Source organism: Sciurus carolinensis, chromosome 1, assembly GCF_902686445.1.
Source record: "Sciurus carolinensis chromosome 1, mSciCar1.2, whole genome shotgun sequence".
In the NCBI taxonomy this organism is placed as follows: domain Eukaryota; kingdom Metazoa; phylum Chordata; class Mammalia; order Rodentia; family Sciuridae; genus Sciurus; species Sciurus carolinensis.
Window position 1 is genome coordinate 95714392 of NC_062213.1, and position 22289 is coordinate 95736680.

Below are 22289 nucleotides of genomic sequence, written 5' to 3' on the forward strand. Positions count from 1 at the left end.
CTATCTTCCAACATATTCTTTCATCTCACATGACCACATCCCTTTACCCATATTTTCACCAGCACTGTCTTTACCTGACTTCTAATCTTGCAGCATTGACATCCTTTCCAGAGAATGAGAAGAAAGGAAAGATGAAGATTAAAACATCATCCTCTAAGATAATGACCAAAGCTTTAGAATATCCATTTGTCATAAAGGAGGAATGAAGCTTGGCATGGTGGCACACACCTGTAATCCCAGTGATTCTGTTGGCTGAGACAGGAGGATCACAAATTCAAGGCCAATTTCAGTAATTTAGCAAAATCCTGTTTCAAAATAAAACAGGAGCTTGCTGGGGATATAACTCAGTGGTGGAACACCCTGGGTTCAATCCCCAGTACCACACACACACACAAAAATAAAATTAAAATTAAAAATAATGAGGACCTGGGCTCTGTGGTGCATGCCTATAATCCCACTGGCTTGGGAGGCTGAGGTAGGAGGATCACAAGTTCAAAGACAGCCTCAGCAATTTATCGACACCCTAAGCAATTTAGAGAGACCCTGTCTCTAAATAAAATTTAAAAAGGGGCTGGGGATATGGCTCAGTGATTGTTTCCCTGGGTTCAATACCTGGTACAACAAAAAAGATTTTAAAAGATATATATATATATAAACATATATTATATGTAATATATATAAATTAAGAAAGGAAGAATAACCCAAATGGCACCTGGAGGCCTGGTTAATCTGGTTAATACCAAAGGAAAGGGATGAGGCAACGTATGTGAATTCCAGTCAAGGGTGTGCTGGTAAAAATTTTGTTTGGGGGCTGGGGTTGTGGCTTAGTGGTGTAGTACTTGCCTAGCATGTGTGAAGAACTGGGTTCAATCTCAGCACTGCATATAAATAAATAAATATAAAGGTTCATCAATAACTAAAAAGAATATTTTTAGAAAAGTTTTGTTATGTTTTTTGGTACTGGGGATTGAACCCAGGGGTGCTTAACCACTGAGTCACCTTCCCAGCCCTTTTTTTTTTACATTTTTATTAGAGACAGGGTCTTGAGTTGCTAAATGCCTTGCTAAATTGCTGAGACTGGCTTTGAACTACTAATCCTCCTGCCTCAGCCTTCCAAACTGGGATTCCAGGAGTGTGCCTCTGCACCTGGCTGGTAAAAGTTTAACAACCAACTCTCAGAAACAAAGTTCTGTGATCATAATCTTTATTAATCTCAATAATGTAAATACTCTTACCACAGCCTATTTCAAACTACCAAAATAGCATCATAAAACTTGGAGTTGGTAAGATATGTGCAAAACCTAGGCTTATGTGTTGGTAAGAACTGGTTCCAGTGCACAATTGTTGGACCAGAACAACTTCTGAGAGAGTGATATTTAGTTGTTGATGGACTTTTATTTACTTCTTTGTATGTGGTGCTGAGAGTCGAACACATGCTAGGCAAGCGCTCTACCACGGAGCTACAACCCCAGCCCTGAGAAAGTGATATTTAGATTGAAATCTAAGAAAAGAATTCTCTGGGCATGGTGGCACATGCCTGTAATCCCAGCGAATAAGGTAACTGGGGCAGGAGAATTGCAAACAAGATCCTATTTCAAAATGAAAAATTAAAAGGACTGGAGATGTAGCTCAATAGTAAAGCACTCCTGAGTTAATTCCCCAGTAATCAGTCCCAAAGGGAGGGAAAAAAAAAGGTGGGCATAATGGTGCACATTTGTATTCCCAGTGATTTGAGAGGCTGAGGCAGGAGGCATAAATTGAAGGCCAGGCTTAGTGAGACCCTTATCATCTTAGTAAGATCCTGTCTCAGAATAAAAAATAAAAAAAGAACTGGGGAGGGGAGTGAGGGAAGAGGTGGTGTGGTGAGGATGGGAAAAATAAATGTTTAAAATGGAAGTTGAGGGGAAGGAAGACTGGGGAGTGACTACTTAAAATGGTTAAATGATTTTTATATGAGTTTTATCTCAAATGTTTAAAATCTAAATAAACAAAAATTTTAAAAAGAGAACTGGGGATGTGGCTCAGTGGTAAAGTACCATTGGGTTCAGTCCCCAGTGACGCCCACCACAAAAAAAAAAAAAGAAAGAAAAAGAAAAGAAAAAAGGAATCAAGCATGCAAAGAGCTGGAGGGAAGAGCATCGTATACTGAAGGAAAAACACAACCCCAGTGCCAGAATGAACCTAGTATAGCTGAGTGGGTAGAAGGCATTGTGGCTGAGACTGAGAGCTTGGGGAGAGTACTAGGAGATGAGATTCCAGGGAAAGCAGGTGTACACCAACCAGCTTAAGTATTGGTGAGGTGAGCAAGAATAATACATTGCTGGAGATTGAAAGTTCAGATCCATGCAAAATAAGAAGAAAATAAAAAGAACTGATGGATTTACATTGGAACCATCCATGAAAAATTGAAGAGTAATTTAATGGACAAATGAGATGGTTTGGTCAGTGAAGAAAAATTCAAGGTTTGTGATACAGCTTAAAGATAACTATGAGAACTGAGCACAGTGGTGCATGCCCTATTATCCCAGCAATTTGGGAGGCTAAGGCAGGAGGATCACAAATTCAAGGCCTGAGACAGGAGGATCACAAGTTTGAGGCCAGCTTCAACAATTTATTTTTATGTTTTAGTTTTTGGAATCAGGGATTGAACCCAGGGGCACTTAACTACTGAGGCTCATCTCCAGCCCTTTTTTATTTTGAGACAGAGTCTCTCTAAATTGTTTAGGGCCTTGCTAAATTGCTAAGGCTGACCTTGAACTTGTGATCCTCCTGTCTCAGCCTCCTGAACTGCTGGGATTATAGGCATGCATCACTATGCCCAGCTCAGCCTCAATTTAGTAATACTCTCGGCATCTTAGTGAGACCAGGGTCTTAAAATAAAAAATAATAAGAAGTTTTGGGGATGTAGTTTAGTGGTAAAATACCCCTGGGTTCAATTCCCAGTACCAAAAAAAAAAAGAAAAAGAGACAATGAGAGGTAAGAAAATGAAAAAAAAAAAAAAAAAAAAAAAAGTTGTGTTTGAGAAGGGACAAACACAGATACAGAAGGTGACAGAGATAAGTGAAATGACAAAAGGTGCCTTCTCACAATTCTCACAACCAGTGCACTTTTTTTTTTTTTTCAGTACTGGTGATTAAACTCAGAGAAGCTTTACTGAGAGCTACATCCCCAGCCCTTTTTCTTTCTTCGTGTTTTTGTTTGTTTGTTTGTTTGTTTAATTCTGAGTCAGGGTCTCTAAATTGCATATGCTGGCCTTGAACTTTGGTCTTCCTGCTTCAGCCTCCTGAGTAACTGAGATTAAAGTGTGTACCATCTGACTCCAAGGCTCCAATATACATCTTTATGCAAGGACAATTCTAATGATCTACTGTTAGAAAAGAAGACTATTTTGAAAAAAGTTATTTCCAAAGGAAAAGATACACTTGTTTCTTTATATCAATGCTCTCTGTACTCCAGCTTCCTGTTGTCCATGGCTACACATTCACAGTCCATTTGGCCAGGTGCCAGGAGGACTGCCCCATAGCATGGTCTTATTAAAAGATCCCCAGGAAAAATGGCATTTTAGCTTGGTGTGGTAGCACATGCCTCTAATCCCAGAAGTTAAGGAGGCTGAGGCAGGAGAATCTCAAGTTGGAGGCCAGTCTTAGCAATTTAGGGAACACTGCCCCAAAATAAAAAAGGCCTGATGTAGCTCAGAGGTAAAAACCCCTCTAGGTTCATTCTCTAGTATCAAATAAACAAACAAACAAAATAAGATGTTTTTAGTTCCAATCTCTGTATTCCTGAGCTATCTGGTTAGATAAATTACACACAGGGTCCCTGAAGGAAGATAGTTGTTCCAAGTGAAGTCCAAATGAGCCTTTGCAGTTTGAGTGTGTTCCTGTGGGGTATATATAGTAGAGCTCCTTCTATATCATAATCTTAATTTTCACTGTGCTCCAGCAGGGGGCAGACAGACTCAACAATAACCCCCACTCTGGTCATGCCGCTTCTTTCAAAGGCAGTTAGGATTCACTGAACTAAGGGTCGGGATCACTAACTCTAGAATTTCAGGACTGCCTAATTCAGCTCAGCCTCCCAGAAGGCTTCCACCTTCTTTGAAAAGTACCTCCAAAAAAGTCAGTCTCCAATTTCGTCAATTTCCAGTGCCATCCCCACCTCCATCCTTATTGACAAAACTGTCCCCTTCCCCTAATCTCTCTAAAATTCCTCTTCCCTTGGTTGTCTTGGTTAAACCTCTTACTTCCCTTCATTCCAGCCTCCCAATAAAAGTGTGAGATCGAAAGAGAGGAACGATAGTTAGCAAAAGCTGTGGGGACTAGCGAGGGAGACAGGCGTGCCTAGGATGGGAAGTAAAAGACCACAGGACCGGGGGCTGGACCTGCCTTGTCCGCCGGCCGAAAACGGTGGGCGGGCGGGAGGTGGAGCCGGGAGGAGTGCCGCCTCTCCCCTTTCCCGGAGCTTGGGCGGAGAGGGAGGAAAACTTCCTGGCCTGGGCTCAGGGACGCTAGGTCTGCCAGCCCTACGATCCCGCCTACCAGTGCCGGGAGCTTCCCCACCCCTCCCCCGGCGCCCCCAGTGTCCGCCATGGCCAAAGCCTACGACCACCTCTTCAAGTTGTTGCTGATCGGGGACTCGGGGGTGGGCAAGACTTGTCTGATCATTCGCTTTGCAGAAGACAACTTCAACAGCACTTACATCTCCACCATCGGTGAGCCCACTGGCCGTATCCCAGACCCCTGACGCCCCTGAGCCCTCATTCTCAGGCGCCTAGATTACTAGTGACCCTACTTTGCAGTCCCCTTAGGGCAAGTCTCCTAAACTCCAGTCCCTCCACCCCTGTCTCACACCCATCCCCCATACATATCTGGAGATATTCAAACCTCTAACCTCTCTGAGGCCTCCAGCTAACTCTTCAGGCCAACCTCTCATTTACTGTCTTTCTAGTCTCCCCAAATTCACATGAGCCCTTCTCTTTTCCCTCTAGCTCTTCTTCCCCAGACTCTATCCATATAGAACTCTTCTTGATTCACCCTCCACCATCCTTATCTGTCTATCCCCTAACATCTGTCTCCCAATTCTGCTAGCCTTTCTGTCCCACTGAACTTACAGGCTCTCCCCTTGCATCCCCACCTTACCCTCTGTTTGCCAGTCTTAGGGTGGCTGAGTGTGCTCAAGGACTGCGATTATGAATATGGAATTGCCTGGTGAGGAAGGTGGGAATGAGGGGATTTTTGGGGTCTCTGAGTCAGCCTGTTGACTCATCTTCTCCCTGGGGCCCCCAGCAGCCTAGGGGGAGGTGCCCAAGTTTCCGCTAAGAAAAATATTGTCCCCTTTCCTCCCTTCATTTTTCTTCATGTCCTCTGGCCTGGGAAATAAGACGGAGTCTCAAGACAATTCTGGTTACAAAGGGGAAGGAAAAATGCCCCTCTGTTCTCTCTCAGTCTCTCTCAGAAGGAATCCTGTGTAAGTCTCAGACTGTCTTAGTTCCAAGCCTGGCCCACCAGTTAAATCGAATGGATTAATATCAACTACCTTTTCCCTTACTCTTTACCCTATAGAGACAGGAAGGTGGTGGCATACTGATTGTAGAGGGTCTAATGAAATCCCAGGAACTCAGGAGGCTGAGGCAGGAGGATCATGAGTTCAAAGCCAGCCTCAGTGACTTATCGAGGCCCTGTTTCTAAATAAAATATAAGAAAGGCTGGGGATGTTGCCTGGTGGTTAAGCATCCCTACGTTCAATCACCAGTACCAAAAAAAAAAAAAAAAAAAAAAAAAAAGAAGGGCCTAAGGAAATGGAAAGAGGAATGTGAAAGTAGTATTTGGGATGAAACAGAGACTAAAGACTAGAGTGAGAGTTGTTAGCTGGGACAACCTTAAGCCCTCTGCAGAATTTTCAACACCTTCTACCCCATAATATCTAAGTAAAAACAGTACACTCACTATACAAATATAGCTTTGGGAAAATTCTCCTAGTTCTGTACTTCCAACAAGGTTGCTAGCCCAAGCGCCTGCCCTGCAGAATTATCTCTGCTCCTTTCCTGTCTCTCTCACCACATACATACCTTCATATGCACACACTTACACAACTCCATTTCAGTGCACATCTTCTGCCCATAGGAATTGATTTCAAGATCCGCACTGTGGAAATAGAGGGGAAGAAGATCAAACTGCAAGTCTGGTGAGTGAATTCCCTAGGACACCTTAACTAGACTTCTCCATTTGTCTCCTACAACCCTTTCCTTCTGTTTGCTCCATAGAAAGGTTTTTTCTTCCATCATTTCTCCTAATTTATTTATCTTGCTTATTCAACTGTCCTTCCATCTCTCTTCCTGCTGTACCAACCATTTTCAGCCTGTAACTCTCGCTTCCCCCAGGTTGGGAGCATTTTCTGCTGACTTTTTTTTTTTTTTTTCTTTTTTCCTTCAGTATAGAAGTGCTTTACCACTGATACTACTGAGCTACATCCCCAGCCCTTTTTATTTTTTAATTCGAGACAGGGTCTCATTAAGTTGCTGAGTGAGCCTGGCCTCAAACTTGTGATCTTTCTGCCTAGCTTTTTATTTTTTAATTGAAATAACAGATCAAGGGCTAGGATGTAACTCTGTGGTAAAGTACTTGCTCCACATGCAAGAAGCCCTGGGTTCAGTACCCTGCTTAAAAAAAAAAAAAAGATAGTTGAACTGTTGTTAAATGGATGGATGGTAGGGGCCCAAGAAACAAGATCTCTTGTTTACTCATTGAATGCCTCCTCTATGCAAAACACTAAGTATCATTTTATGTGTATGTATCATTTTTCTCTAATCCTCACTCTTTTGAGACATGTTTTATTGTCCCCATTTTACAAATGAGGAAACAGATTTGGAGAGGCTGGATAACTAAAGAAGGTCAAGCAGAAGGTGAGTAACAGAGAGGCAGAGACCCATAGACAGGAGGATCTCGCTAAGTTGCTGAGACTGGCCTTAAGCTTGTGATCGGATCCTCCTGCCTCAGCCTCCTGAGTCACTGGGATTATAGGCATGTGCCACTGTACCCAGTTGGTCTATTTTTTTCAGCTGCACCATGTTGTAAAAATTAAATTATTTGGTGGGGAGGAGTCTCCCCTTAGAGACTCCTATCTCACCCATGAAATTTTCTCCTTCTTTAGGGACACAGCTGGCCAAGAGCGATTCAAGACTATAACTACTGCCTATTACCGTGGGGCCATGGTATGACATGTGGTTCTGGATAAGGGCTAAGGGCATGAGACAATAGAATATAGGTTTATGAGTACAGAGGGCCAGGGATTGGGGCAGGGAGAAGTGGGACACCCAGTGTGGGCTGCAAAAAGCCCCACATGACATGGTGTTTAGACATGTGGATGGGACTTGCGGGGTCATTTAGAGGGCAGTAAGAAGGCTAAGTGGGAATATGGCCCAAGGTGAACTTTGTCATCCCGCAGGGTATTATCCTAGTGTACGACATCACAGATGAGAAATCCTTTGAAAATATTCAGAACTGGATGAAAAGCATCAAAGAAGTAAGAACCCTCAGAAGAGGTGGGGGAACTGGGTAGATCATGGAGGATGAAGTGGTCTGTGATGATAGGCAGGACCCAAATTTTACTTGTCTTACACTTCTGCCCCCAGAACGCCTCAGCTGGAGTGGAGCGTCTCTTGCTGGGGAATAAGTGTGATATGGAAGCCAAGAGAAAAGTGCAGAAGGAGCAGGCCGATAAGGTGAGGGCCAAGCTGGGCAATGTTCTACAACTGCGCTGCGAATACATCATGAGATCGGGTTGCAGAAGACTTGGCTGCTGCCTTTTCTCCAGCTCTCTCCTTCTCATTTCATCCCTACAGTTGGCTCGAGAGCACGGAATCCGATTTTTTGAGACAAGTGCCAAATCCAGTATGAATGTGGATGAGGTGAGACCTGCCTCCTCCTTCCCCCCCAACCACCACCAAGACATAGAATACTGAAAGATAGAAATATCCTCCCCTGCAGTCTGTTCTGACCAATCTCCCCTTTAGGCTTTCAGTTCCCTGGCTCGGGACATCTTACTCAAGTCAGGAGGCCGGAGATTGGTGAGTTGATTGTGTTGGGCTGGGTCTCATTAACTGTGTGGGTGCTAGGGGCAAAGACTGTGGAGGGGAGCAATGCTAAGATTTTCCATGAAGGGAAAAAGAAAACTTGCCTTTACAGATTCATATGCCAGCCAACCCTTCACATCCTGACCTCTGTGTCCCTCTCCCTCTAGGGAAACAATCACAAGCCCCCCAGCACTGATCTGAAAACCTGTGACAAGAAGAACACCAGCAAGTGCTCCCTGGGCTGAGAACCCTTTTCTCCCTCCCCACCCTAAGCCTGGAGGTGGAACGTGAGGGACTGCACAGGGAGAAATAGCAGTGGTACCTGAAATAGATGGGTTGGTGGTAAGGAGAATGCAGAGAAGATGGAGAAGGGAAACAAAGAAAAGAAGGAAAGTAGGGGCAGGGAGCAGTGTGAGAGGGAATAAAGAAAGTGAAAGAAGGTGATGGGGTAGGATGAGAGGGAGGAGTAACAATGGGATAGAGAGCCTCATGCCTTGAACTTTCTCTGGATTTTTAGGTCATGAATATATGTAAATATATTGATTTTTTTTGATACTGGATCAGGTTTTCAAGTCCTGTGAGAGGCTGGCTCAGCACCACTCTGTGAAGGTTTGGCACTCTGCATGGTCTTCCTTAGTATTAAAGGCCATCATTTGCACAAATGTCGCCCTGTTTGGGTAACTTACAATGTTGTCAGAATTGCTTTCCACTCAAACCCAGTTCTTATCTCTCCAAAGTGGTTGGTCTGCCTGAGTCTGGCTGGTTACAGCAAGGAGTAGGAGGCAGAGTAACCTGAAGTACTGAACAACCTTTCTTTCACTGTCGGGTCTTGAGGACCAAGGATCACTATGATCTGAGCCTTGTCCTTAGCAGAAGAAATTCTGAGAGAGGTCTTGAAGAACCATAGCCTCAGGGTAACAACAGGACCTAGTATGGCTTACCAGTGATTTGTACAAGTTTCTTTGATTCCCACTGCCCCCCATTATTTTCAGGGCCCGAACTCAACCTTGGAGCATGCTAAGCAAGTGCCAGCCTCCATGCTTCTTTGATTTTGCCAGAAATCTGTTTAGGTATTTGGTAGTCATTATTAGTTGCTTTTATAGGGGAGGAGTATGAGACAAGAGAGGTTTATTTATCCATAAATATTTATTGAGTGTCTATGTGTCACCCTCCATTTATCAGTTAACATAGCCCTTGGGTGGTGGTTTTGGTTTTTTTATTTTGGTTCCAGGGATTCAACCTAGGGCACTTAACCACTGAACCACATCCCCAGCCCTTTTTATTTATTATTTTGAGACAGGGCCTCACTAACTTGCTGAGGCTGACTTTGAACTTGCAATCTTCTGGCCTCAGCCTCTGGAGTTGCTGGGATTATAGGAGTCTCTGGGATTATAGGCATGTGCCACCACAGCTGGCCCTTGGGTGGTTCTTACAAGCAGAGAAATAAGCAAATTTAATAAAAACAGCTAACTCCTGGCGGGGGTGGGGTGGTAAGGGAGAGAAAGATGCCAAAACTGTCGGCATGCAAAAGAACAACAACCAAAAAATTCAGGTTTGATATACTGTCCCTTTAAGTACACATGTCCCCTTTCTCCCTGTTTCTCTTTTTTGGCGATACTGGGGATTGAGCCCAAGGGCACTCACAGCTCCTGAGCTATATCCTCAACCCTTTTTAGTTTTGATTTTGAGACAAGGTCTACATAAGTTGTTCAGACTGGCCTTGAACTTGTGTTCCTCCAGTTTCAGCCTCCCAAATAGGAATCACAAGTGTACCACCATGCCCAGCTCTTAAAATTGCAGAATTATCTCACTGACTTGTTTTTATTATTATTATTATTATTTTTTTTGGTACTGGGGATTGAACCCAGGGATGCTTAACCACTGAGGCACAGCCCTTTTTATTTTTTTATTTTGAGACAGGTCTTGCTGAGTTGCTTAGGGCGTGCTAAATTGCTTAGGCTGGCTTTGAACTTGAAATCCTCCTGTCTCAGCCTCCTGAGCCACTGGGATTACACCCACTGCACTTGGCTTGATATTTTTTCTTTTCTTTCTTTCCTTTTCAATTAATTAATTAATTAATTTCTGTGCTGGTGATGGAACCCAAGGCCTTGTAAATGCTACAAAAGTGCTCTCTACCACTGAACAACATTTCCAGCTCCAGACTTGATCTTTTATTAGGATAATGAAAATGTCAGATTTGTTTCAAACAAAATAAATGTACCATTTGAAGTGTTATTCAAGTAAAGCTGACTGACAGCTTCATCATACCCCAAGCAGGTATTTAAAAATATACTTTCAGAGCAGAAACCCAAGTTGGTTTCTTGCTAAATTTAATTGGAAGTTAAATCTTACAAGAGCACAGAATTTACCCAGGCTCCATGGTGCATGCCTGTAATCCCAGAGATTAAGGAGGCTGAGGCAGGAGGACAGCAAGTTTGAGGCCAGCCTGTGCCCCAAACAACTTAGCAAGACCCTGCCTCAAAATAAATAAATAAATAAATAAATAAATAAATAAGGCTGGAGATGTTGCTCAGTGGTAAAGTACCCCTGGGTTCAATTCCCAGTACTACAAAAAAATCACACAGCACAACTTCCCATGAGATAATTTCCATGAGATAAAGTAGATGTAAGATTATGGCAAGGAGTAACAAATATTAGAAGATTACAACAAAAAGCATAAACTGTCAGGCACAGTGGCGCATGCCTGCAATCCCAGTAACTCTGGAGACTGAGGCAGGAGGATTACAAGTTCAAGCCCAGCCTCAGTAACTTAGCAAGATCCTGTCTCAAAACAAAAAAATAAAGAGGGTTGGGATGTAACTCAGGGGTAAAGTACCCCTGGGTTCAATCCCCAGGACCAAAAAAATACTATCATACCCCCAAACCAGGGGGAAAAACCCATAACCTATTTTCTGTAACATATAACTATTCACACATATACAAATATAATTTAAAGGAACCAATAAGTTATTCAAAATTAAAGCTCAGCCCTCACCAGCACTGCCACCCCAACTTCCATTCAATATCCTTTCCATAATCTCACAGATTCTGTTCTTGGAATGCCAGCTTTAAGTCTTATATGAAGATAAACAGAATTTATGAGACACATGGGGCATGATAGTGTTAAATCAAGGGCCCATCATAGAGCCAAGGTAGCCATGGCAGTCCTTGGTTACCAGTTCTTGTGATTATACTGAAAATTTTTCAGATGTCATTAAGAGTAGCAGGTATGAGAAGGGATAGGAAAAGGGGACACTTTGAGAGAGAATCCTCAGGGAAGAGAAGGATAGTGCACCTCCTATATGGATGGGGCTCCAGGGAAGTTTCCAGATAGTTCTGCCCAGATCTACATCCTGACTTTTGACTGACAGGATTGCATCAGACTTCCAAGTCCCCACTGTACAGGATAAGGATTGAAGGTAACTCTGGGTCTCTTTGACCCACACTGATTGGTTCTAATTGGAACTTGTTCTTAGATCTTATGGTTAGGGGGCTACCTTCCATCATATCTCCCTGAATTCTGGAATCTGGTCTGTGTAAAGGTCACAAAAGCCCCTTCTCCTTCAGGGTAACTTGTGTTCTTATCACAAGAAGACTTTTGGGCCTGCATTTCTTCAGATAATAGGTTGTTTGCTGAGGAATTCAGCATATCCTATTGACTTAAGTTAGGCAGGGCTGTGGGTAAATTGTTTTTAAGATATATACATATATATTAAAACCCTAGCCATGGTAAATTGTTTTTTAAAAGAAAGCGGAGATTGCTGGTTTTGTGGCTCAGTGTTAGAGCACTTCCCTAGCACGTATGAGACATGGAATTCGAGCCTTATCACCACATAAAAATAAATAAAGGCATGTGGCTGTCTAAAAAAAAAAAAAAAAAAAAAAAAACAAACGGAGGTCAGCAAGTGGGCCCTGTTTGTAGAATTATCCCCTTAACCTCATGTTCCCCACTATTTCTGTCTGTATGCTGCCTATCATTGGCTCATGCCTGTCATCCCAGAGACTCTGGAGGTTAAGGCAGGAGGATGTCAAGTTCCAGGCTAGCCTCAGCAATTTAGCAAGACCCTCAGCAACTTAGCAAGACCTTGCCTCAAAATAAAAAATGAAAAGGACTGAGGAGTTGGTCAGTGGCAAAGTACCCCTGGGTTTAATCCTTAATACCAAAATAGAAGGAAAAATGTTTCTATTCAAAGCCAATTTGGTAGGTAGAAGACACATTGTTTCAAAAGTTCCATCTTCAAAATCTCCAAAGGTGAACAGAGCTTTTATTATTTATTTATTGATACTGGGAGTTGAACTCATGGCCTACACACATGCCAGGGAAGTGCTCTATCATTGAACAGAGCTTTTAAAGAAGAGGCAGGGGAGAAGTTGGAAAGTGAAGACAAAAGGCAGGAAATGTACATATGTAATTAAGTTAGCCAATGCTACACAGGCCAAGGCAGGGAAGTCTCAACTCTCAGCTTCTTTGGCATCGGAGTGGGGACTTGCAGTCCTTCAGCCTCCACTCTCAGCATGAGGAAGTTGTTCTTAATTCAGAAGGGGTGGCAAATTCAGCATGCTTCATGTTTATATGAAGTGCAAGTACTTTATCTATTGCACATCTAAGAAAACTAAACTCACAACAACCTCATTGTCTGGGGCTGCAGTCACACATGTATGAAACCAGGAAATGAATTAGGGCAGAATTCAGTGATTAATACATAACCTGACAGTAAACTGTGAACCCAGAGTGTGGGTCAAGTCCCTTTTTTAAAATGTTTTTATTAGTATATTATAGTTATACATGATATTGAGGTTCATTTTGACATAATCATACATTCATGGAATATAATTTGCTCCATTTCATTTCCCAGTACTTCCTACCCTCCCCTGTCATTGCAGTTTTGAGTCTATAGGTTTAACTCCATGGGGATGGAAAGCAGGCTTAATCTTTGGCCTGGCAGCTGAAATTCTGGACTCAAGCCTCTTCTCTTCCACTTACTAGCTTGATGACCTTGGACAAGTTATTACAGGAAGGCTGGGGCCTTCCAGGAAACTGAGGCAGTGCAAAGGCCCCCCTTCAAACCCCAATTCTTGCAATCAAGTCAGAAAGATTTCAGATATGTTGCAGAGTAATACATATGAGTTTCTCAAAGGGATAGGAAAAGGGAAAGGGGACACTCTCAAGGGAGAGGAGCGAGACCGTGTGCCTCTCCTGAACTCCAGTTTTATTGTGGGGTCCCAGAGAAGTTTCCAGAGAGTCCCACCCAGGCCACCTCTTAACTTTTGACTGACAGCTGGAATACCTCAGATTTTCAAGTCCCTACCACTATGACAACTCTAGGTCACTTTAGCCTATTCTGACTGATTCTAATTGGATTCTTAACTATAAATTCTTACAGATTTTATAGTTAGGAGGAATTTTCCTTATCTCCCTGAGTTTCAGGATCTGGTCTGTGAAAAGGTTCACAAAATTTTCCCCCTTCAGGGTTAACTTGGGTTCAGGCCTGCATTTCCTCAGCAGGTTAACAGGTAGTTTGCTGAGCAATGTGACACAGCCTCTCCACTTAAGCCAGGCAGGCCTGCAGGTAAATTGCTTTTTGAAAAAGCATGTGGGAGTCAGCACAGTGGGCCCATTTGATAGAATTACTCCCTTAACTTCATGCTCCCATCATTTGCATCTGTCTGTCCCCTAACAAAGTCTCTCTGTCCTTATTCATAAAACAGGGATAATGCTGACCCCCTCAGGATTACTGAGGATCAAAAACTAAAATTTGCATTCAAAAAAGTTATGACCGATATGACATAGAGGTAGCTCAATGGTAAGGAACTTGCTTACCAGGAATGAGGCCCTGGGTTCCAACCCAGCTAACCCAGGCATGGAGGGGTGGAAAAAATGAGGCAACACTATTTGGAGAAAATGTTTTCATATACATTTCATTAGCCCAAAAAAAAAAAAAAAAAAAAGCAATGCATATTAGCATTTCCATTTCACACTTGACACTGGGAGCCATTGTCCTAAGGTCACATAGTTAATAAGCTCCTGAACCTAGTCTCAGCACTTCTTGGAGCTCCCAATCTGTGCTCTTCTCACTGTACCTAGTGAGTATTCCTTTATGTAGGAGTAAGGGAAAGTGGAGAACATTTGAGAAAGTTATCCAAAGGAAAAGCGTTGGGAAGTAGATTAGCAATTAACATGAGAGGAGGTGACACCGTTCAGTTTTGTTTTTTTTTCCGTTCACTTATTTAGAGCAGAATGTAAGCCCGAGGGCTTAAGTTGGGGCTCAGTGGTAGAGCGCTTGCCTGGCATGTGTGAGGCCCTGGGTTCGATACTTACTTATTTATAAATAAATAAAATGAAAGATCCATTGACAATTAAAAAAAAGAGAGAGAGAATGTGAGCCCAGAACAGGAACAAGTTTCACGTTCACGATGGCTCTGGACTGGTCCCGCTTTTGTGGGGAGAAGAAAAGGCAGTTTCTCCTCCATCCCTAGACCGCTAACCCAGCTTTTCCACTAGGCCTTTGGGGGCTGGTAGGGTGGGTAGGTGAAGGGTGTCGGAAGGGTTAGAGAATAAGGGTGAAATCCAGGGTCCTAAGGAGAATCCAAAGTCCTGGCAGGTCGACGTACTGTCTCCCTGCTAACCTCGCCCAGAATGAGAAAGGCGACAACCCAGGAAGCGGTAAACCGAGAAACCACACAAACACAGTCACCGCCATTTCCTCCGTTCTCTCAAACGCTACCCGAACCACAATGCCACAGGGCGCCAAGCCAATCGGCCGCGTCTTGCTGCGCAAGCGCAGTGAAACCCGTCACCGCGGAAGACTACAAGTCCCAGCGGACAGCGCCTCAGGATCCTCCGCAGGCAGGATGGCGGTCCCGGGGGCGGAGGCAGAGGTGAGCGGTGCTGGGGCCTGGCGCCGCAGCCGGCCCTTCCCTCCCGCACCCTATGTCTCCGCGAAGGAATCGGCTTCGTTAGACAACAAATGCATATGACTTTTCTCTCAGTGACCTTGGGGTAGTCCCAATAGAGCTTTTGCCCTGATGGGCAAACCGGTCATCTCACCTCCCTGAGGTGGAACCTCCCGGAGGGTTTCAGAGTAAACCCCGCCACTGCGTTCTGACAGGCACGCGGCCAAACTAGCAGGTCCTTCTGTTCCCACAGGTGCGACATTGACCGCTCCATGCCTGCGGGCACCGGGAGGCGTGGCCTCCCTCAGGGCCTTCACCTGTGCTGGTTGTTCTGCGCTTTCACCTTAAAACTCTGGTAAGGAGGCAGGAATTGAGCAGAGTGAAAAGCAGGGCGCGGAAGGATGGGATCGTACCCACCTACGGGTATGGGGAAGACCTTGTGCATGGACAGCAGAGGTGGGGTTGCCTGTTTTCTGGATTGTGATTTTTGCCCCTTCCTTCACCCGCTACAGTCAAGCAGAGGCTTCTGTACCGGAGGAGAAGCAGTCAGGTGAGTGACTGTCCGGGAACCTGACGCCCCCATAGTTCATTGTTTTTATTTATTTATCTATTTATCTATATTGTTTTTATTTATCTATCTATATTGTTTTTATTTATTTATCTATCTATCTATTGATTGATTGATTGATTGTAGTTGTGTATGGACAGAATGCCTTTGCTTTATTTGTTTTTATATGGTGCTGAGGATCGAACCCAATGCCTCGCACATGCTAGGCAAGTGCTCTACCACCAAGCTGCAGCCCCAGTCCATAGTTTATTGTTTTTAATGTCTTCCTCACATACCAAAAGCAGAGATGGAAAAGGTGGCACTACACGGAATGAGGGCAAGCCCTGTGCCTGGAATTTGGATGCGTAGAGCTTTTGGGGGAAAACGTTTTGTGAATGGTGTGGTCTGGCATTTCTTTCCACTTTTAGTGAGCACCTCAACTTTGCCGTGCTGGCTGGTAGAAGAGTTTGTGATAGCAGAGGAGTGTACTCCATGTTCCAGTTTTCAGGCTGTGAGTATCCCCCCCACTCCCCCGCAGCATCTAACCAGTCCCCAAATCTCATCAAGCACGCCTTTGCATTGTCTTTTCTTCTTTCTCCTTGCAGTGTCAGTATATGAATTTGTCTTACCCTGAAAACATGTTCCTTTCTTTCCAAGTTAATGGCAGTGTTCAGCTAATAACCAGGTTCTGTTCTGTTTTTGTTTTTGTCTTTCTGTACTGGGGATTGAACCCAAGGCCCTCTACCACCTAGCCTTATCCCCAGACCTTTTTATTATTTTGAGACAGGGTCTGAGTTGGGCAGGCTGGGCTGGAACTTGTGATCCTCCTACTTTGGGCTCCCAAATTACTGGAATTACAGGTGTGCACCACCACACCTTGCAGTTCTGTTCATTTTTAATATAGCATGCTCTGGAATCTGTCCTTATGTCCTTCTAGACTCTTATCCTGAAGTGTTCTTTCCAATACACATCCCTAATCATGCAACCACCACCTTCACCATCCACATCAGAGCTCTTCCTTAGCTCTCTGTTTTCCTACAGCTCTGGCCATAGCACTTGGGCATCTGCCCTTTTGAATGGCAACCTTTCTGTTTCTCCTGTTGCCTCTTCCTAACACATATTTTGGTCCTTTTCTCCTGGCAGAAAACCACCTCTGAGTGTAGTTCCACAGGTTATGTTGAGAAAATCACATGCAGCTCCTCTAAGAGAAATGAGTTCAAAAGGTAAGGACTGTTTCTTTACTTGGAGACTCATTATCTCCTTTCCTCCCATGACTTCTTCCTGTCTGGGGTAGCATGACATATGGAAAAGAGGAGGGAATTTTGAGCCAAATTACTTAAACCCAAGTCCTAGTTTTACTCCTCAGACCTATTATTGGCCATATTTTTTCTTCCATAACATCAGTTAAGGCTATCTTTGCTTATATCACCAAATATTGTAAACACTTTATAGGACTGACTTTGGTTTCCTCTTCTCCTTTTGGATATTACCTCCTTGATGGGGCTGAAGTACAAGGGAGATGGGAAGGAAAAGCTGTCTGACCTTTCCTGGGAGTAACTGTTACTTCCTATCCTCAGCTGCCGCTCAGCTCTGATGGAACAACACTTATTCTGGAAATTTGAAGGGGCTGTGGTGGGTGTGGCTTTGGTCTTCGCTTGCCTTGTCATCATTCGTCAGCGACAACTGGACAGAAAGGCTCTGGAAAAGGTCCGGAAGCAAATCGAATCCATATAGCTACATTCCACCCTTTTATCCTGGGTCTTACAGACCATATCTCAGACAAGAAAGTGAAATGGACTATTTTGCACCTTTGGTTCTTTGGAACCTTGTGGTGGTACCCCTTTTCCCCATCTTCCTCTCTACATCATTAATAAGCACAATAAAAAGAGTAAATTAGTTTCCTTCTTTTTTTTTTTTTGGGTGCTGGGGATCGAACCCAGGGCCTTGTGCCTACAAGGCAAGCACTCTACAGACTGAGCTATCTTCCCCAGCCCCAGTTTCCTTCTTCCTATAGTAATTTGGTGTGGGGCAAGAAATCATGGGAGCAGAGAGAAAAGAGGGTGGCAATCTCCCAAGTACCTATCTTCCCCCCTTTTACTACTCATTTAAAACTTCTGGGACACAATTTTAACTAGAAAGTTTATTTCTTAGTCAAAACTTTTGTTTCCCTCTACTATATCTCCAAAGAAGAAATAAAATCACAGATACATAACAAAAGTATTTGAGGTGCTCTTTCATACAGTCTAACTGGGCCTCAGGATGCAGACATCTCCTAGGTTGTCCTGAAGTGATTCAGACCCCCAAGAGCAAAGACACCTGAGTGGGAATCCCAGGGGGAAGCAGAGCCATAAAGGAGCCCTGGATTCCTTATTTTATGGGGAATGGGCCAGGAAGGTTCCAGCTCACATCTCATCTGCATGCAGCACAGTTCTGATATGCCCAGTAGGCCCAGTCTTTACTCCCATCTTCTCTAGCAGTGTTCTTGTTGACTTGTTTGCACTCTGGGCTCCAGGTGGCTCTCCCATTTTGAACTCTTCCACTGGAGTCTCTAGACTTTCTGTCTTATCCATGTGGGTCAAGATATTTCTGGAAATCACTGTGAAATGAAGGAAAAAGCACAAAGTAGAGTGTTTCTCTTGGGTGGAGGACCCTAAACAGAAGGCAGGACTTCTCTCCCACTTCTTGACTACTGTGTACAAAGCCCCCTTGCTCACCAGGGAGCTTCTCACCTCCATGAGGCTGGTAATCCTCAGGCCCAGCTTCTGGTAGACCCTGAAAGGGGCTGAAGCTGGGCAGGATGATGAGAACCAAAGAAAAAAGAAGGATCTGGAAGGAACAAGACGCTCAGGCTGTGGAGACAGTCGAGGAAGGGAGCAGAGGGCAGTTGGGTTTATCTGGGTTGGGAAGATTGATATGGCTAGGTAGTGGGGGTATCAGGATGGAAGTGTGGCAGGAGACAGTGGAGGTTGGGGGAGGGGGGAAGGAGATAGACTGATGGTACCAGAACACAAGTGCTTGTCTGGGCAGCTTTGTTTGAGGTTTGAGCAATGAGCTTCTGTAGCTGATGGAGCTGAGCCACCAAGGAGCTGGGAAAGGAGGAATGAAGAACTAGTTTCTTCTGGGAACCATGGCCCAAGAATGGTGCCTCTGTGCTCTGCACCTCCCCCACCCCAGCACATACATGGTGTTTTCACTTACATGTTATGTCTCTCCAGCTCCTGGACTTTTTTCTGTAGTTCCTGATTCTGTGCAGAACAGGCTGCCACCCTAGGGCATGTGGAGAGGCAGGACAAGGATCAGCAATCTGAGTCCTTTACCTTGCCTGCCTTGGTGAGGAAGGGGAGCCAGACATGGTCTCCTTCAGAAATGTGATCCCAAACATACCTGCTCTCCAGCCCATCAATGTATTCTTTCTTTCGTCGCCGACTGTCCTGAGCTGACTGCTTGTTACGAATTTTCCTCCTGACTTTCTTGAGGACCTTCTCCTCTGCCTGGTGGCCCAGGGTGCATCAGTTCTGGGCCCATAACCTCCCTCAACTGCCCAACTTTTCCCTGGGATCCTGGCTCCTCAGAGGCCATAATGGGCCCCCTGTACTGGGACACCCTTTGGGAAAGGGAAGAGTGTTACCTTGGTGAGGGGCAGGTGAGAAGGCAGGGAAACCCCTTCCTGCCCCAGCAGACGCTTCTCCTCATCTGTCAAGAACAGAGTTTGACAGGGCAGCTGAAGGATAGGAGAAGATGAGATGGGGATGGGAAGAAGGTCATCACATTGTCAGCACATAGCAGCACCCCCCTGCCCATACCTTCTGGAGAGTGCTCACTATTTGCACTAAGGAATAACTCCAACATAGAGGTTAGCCAAAAAAGTTTTTTAAGTAGGGTGTGGTGGCACATGCCTATAATCCCAGCAACTCAGGAGGCTAAGGCAGAAGAATCGCAAGTTCAAAGCCAGCCTCAGCAATTTAGCAAGACCCTGTCTCTAAGCAAAATATAAGAAGGGCTGGGGATGTGTCTCAGTGGTTAAGAACTCCTGGGTTTAATCCCTGGAAAAAAAAAGATGAGCCGAGGGCAGAGACATGAAACGGGCTTTGGATAGAGCCAAAGGGATATCATGAGGCTGATAAGGGAAAGGATGTGGTTTCATCATCTGTTCAGAGATTTGGGACCTGGACATTCTGATCAAGCTAGGGAGTGCCTGTTCTGATTCCTGTCTCCTAGAACTTGAGAGCATCTTAAGAGGATGTGGAGTACTCACTACAGTGGGGTTTGCTTAATTTCCTTACAGCAGGGGAAAAAATATAAATCCTTACAGCAGGTAAATGATCCAGCCATTAACTTCCATTTGGCAGAGGATGTTATCCAGTTGCCTGTCAATCATAGGAATCACAGGGTCTGTACTCCACTTTTCAGGCCTAGGCTCTATCCCCTCTTAGACAAGGAACTCCTGTAGGCAGTCACACTGACTGACTTCTCAGCATTACAGGTGAATAGATGATTCACATCATCTATTGGTTAAACTGGGTCTATCAACAGAGTAAACTGCCTTCTCACTAGCATTCCTTTTTGAAAGATTTATGCTTTACTTTGTGATTTAAGAATTTGTTTTGGCTTTTGGCTAAGTCATGTACTTTTTTTTTTTTTTTTTTTTTTTTCAGTACTGGGGATGGCACACAGGGGTGCTTTTTATTTTCGGACAGGCTCTAAGTTACTTAGGCTGGCCTCAAACTTGCAATCTTCCTGCCTTAGACTCCCAAGGAGATGGAATTGCAGTTATGGGACACTGTGCCTGGCTTGGCTTGGCTTCTGGTTCAAGCTTCACCCATGAGTTTAGATGGAAGCTAGGCTAGTACCTGTTCCTTGTTTTTTGGGCTTAAGAAGTACTTCCCAGGGGCTGGGGTTGTAGTTGAGTGGTAGAGTGCTTGCCTAGCATGTGTGAGGCACTGGGTTCGATCCTCAGCACCACAATCAATCAATCAATCAATAAATGTATTGTGTCCATCTACAAAAAAAATTTTTTTAAAAGAAAAGTACTTCCCAGGATAAAGGAAGGAACAGTGACCTAAAGGTAGCCCCCTTTCCAACCTGACCCCACAATCTCCAGCCACCCTTCAGAAGGTATCTGATAGGGTTCCTGTAGCACTGGCCAGTGGGTATTTGCTACAGTGCAATTATTCCAGAGGAAACATTGTTTCATTTTTTTCTCCATCACCCTGTATCCACCAACCAGTTGGATTCCCAGGCCACCTGTCCCAATTCTGTGTCCTGACCCAAGACTGAGACAGTGAGTGGCTCTGGCTAAGCATGCAATGCACATAATGTATGGGCTTTCTCCAGAGTTTTGTCCCCAGATTCCCTCATCCCATCTTCTGCTTAACTGAGTCATCACCCACAGGGGCTCCCTCTTTCACGCCCTTGTCCTTTCCTTGGTCTTCAGGCTCAGTGCCACAAAAAGTAGGGCAAAGACACAAGTCCTCATTGGTTTCCCCCACCCTCATCCCCTCTGCCACTGTTTGTGTGAGGATATATGTATCACAGAGCACTGGTGTGGCTGACCCCAAGACTTACAAGTGTTGCAGGAGGCACTGGGGCTACAGTGCCTCTGGGCAGGATGTGTGCATGAGCATCGAAGGGCAGTTCACTGACCATGCAGGCATCTGGCACCATGAATTGTGGGCTCCACTGATCTGAAGAAGACACAAGAAGTTGGGAGAAAAGAAAGGTACACCCTGTGGCAGCAGGGCTGGGTAGTTGCACTGGCTAGGGCTAGGCCTCTTCTCACAAAGAACACTGACCTAGCTGAATGGAGATGAGTCCTAAGGTTGGCCCATCTTCCCCCTGCATCCTCTGCAGGGTCCCTGCCTCATAGACAACCTCATAGAGGGCAGGAGAGCTGGGTGCCTGCGTGGCACAGGGACTATCTGAGCAGCCAGGATCCTCAGAGTTGCCACTGTCACTGCCAGGAGATGCTTCTGAACGGTATACCTCATTGGGATCAATGAAAAGCTTCAGAAAATCTTCAGACTCATTCTCTTGAAGGCCCTATAGTAGGAGAAGGGTATATAAGTGTGCCAGGAAGAATTTTGGAAGTTCTACCTAACATCAGACTTAGTCCTTCTTACTTCAGTTTGTCTTTTCTCTTCTTGGGCATGGGGATAGTTACAACTCATATCTATTTTGGGTTCACTCTTTTCAGATGCCTTTCCAAGTGGGTGCTGAAGCCTCTTGGGTCTTCTTAGCCCACAGTTGTCTCAAGCCCACTTCCACTACCATTCATCACACTTACACAGCTATGGCCCCCACTAGATTCCCAGCCTTGCAGCCCCTGTTCTTGTAGCCTAGTCATTGGAACCTCTGGAGGGGAACAGTTGAATCCCAGTTCCAGTAAGGATCCTGTTGAGAAGATATCTTCTGGGGGCTCCAGCAATACATCCAGCAGGTCAGAGGATCCGAGATCCATGCTTCTGCAGGAAGGGTGTGGGACAGTTACAGAAGGGAGCGAGAAGATAGCTGTTCCCTACCCCCACATCTTCTGGGCTTCTCTGCACCCTCTTCCACATTCCCCTTTCTTACCTGCCGAAGCCCCCACAGTGGTCACGGGGAGATTTCGCCTCTGGCTTTATCTTACGTTCAGGCAACCTGGGTATTACGTATTCCGAACAGCCCAGCCCTGCTGTGCCAACCTAGCCCGCTGACCACCCCAAACACTACACCTTTTCTTTCCTCCAGGATCTCATATCCTGGTCCTGCCCAGTCAAACCCCGCCCTCCCGCCATTCA

General features: G+C 44.9%; 3 protein-coding genes across 6 annotated transcripts; 2 read left to right on the top strand and 1 right to left on the bottom strand.

The window, feature by feature from the left end:
* The first annotated feature begins 4460 nt into the window (after positions 1-4460).
* Positions 4461-8738, top strand: Rab13 (RAB13, member RAS oncogene family). Its single transcript, XM_047552707.1, has 8 exons — positions 4461-4712; positions 6124-6184; positions 7151-7211; positions 7445-7522; positions 7632-7721; positions 7842-7907; positions 8013-8066; positions 8240-8738. The coding sequence occupies exons 1-8, from the start codon at positions 4589-4591 to the stop codon at positions 8315-8317; spliced, it is 612 nt and encodes a 203-aa protein (XP_047408663.1). The 5' UTR covers positions 4461-4588; the 3' UTR covers positions 8318-8738.
* Positions 8739-14605: 5867 nt separating this feature from the next.
* Positions 14606-17411, top strand: Jtb (jumping translocation breakpoint). 2 transcript variants are annotated; one of them, XM_047552695.1, is made up of 7 exons: positions 14606-14951; positions 15220-15321; positions 15479-15516; positions 15942-16024; positions 16119-16198; positions 16657-16736; positions 17091-17253. In XM_047552695.1, exons 1-7 carry the CDS (start codon positions 14710-14712, stop codon positions 17105-17107), a joined length of 642 nt encoding a protein of 213 aa, XP_047408651.1. In that variant the 5' UTR covers positions 14606-14709; the 3' UTR covers positions 17108-17253. The 2 variants fall into 2 exon arrangements, with proteins under 2 accessions (XP_047408651.1, XP_047408643.1); XM_047552687.1 differs by lacking the exon at positions 16119-16198 and having other exon boundaries at positions 14700-14951; positions 17091-17411.
* Positions 17412-17443: 32 nt separating this feature from the next.
* Positions 17444-22262, bottom strand: Creb3l4 (cAMP responsive element binding protein 3 like 4). Of its 3 annotated transcripts, none has more exons than XM_047552627.1 (10): positions 22084-22262; positions 21797-21974; positions 21306-21552; positions 21079-21197; positions 19142-19234; positions 18898-19004; positions 18712-18780; positions 18515-18599; positions 18243-18339; positions 17444-18109 (listed from the first exon to the last, which is right to left on the bottom strand). In XM_047552627.1, exons 2-10 carry the CDS (start codon positions 21968-21970, stop codon positions 17916-17918), a joined length of 1185 nt encoding a protein of 394 aa, XP_047408583.1. In that variant the 5' UTR covers positions 21971-21974; positions 22084-22262; the 3' UTR covers positions 17444-17915. The 3 variants fall into 3 exon arrangements, with proteins under 3 accessions (XP_047408583.1, XP_047408593.1, XP_047408601.1); XM_047552645.1 differs by having other exon boundaries at positions 17968-18109; positions 18243-18362; XM_047552637.1 differs by lacking the exons at positions 21797-21974; positions 22084-22262 and adding an exon at positions 21633-21782.
* Between the last annotated feature and the right edge of the window lie 27 nt (positions 22263-22289).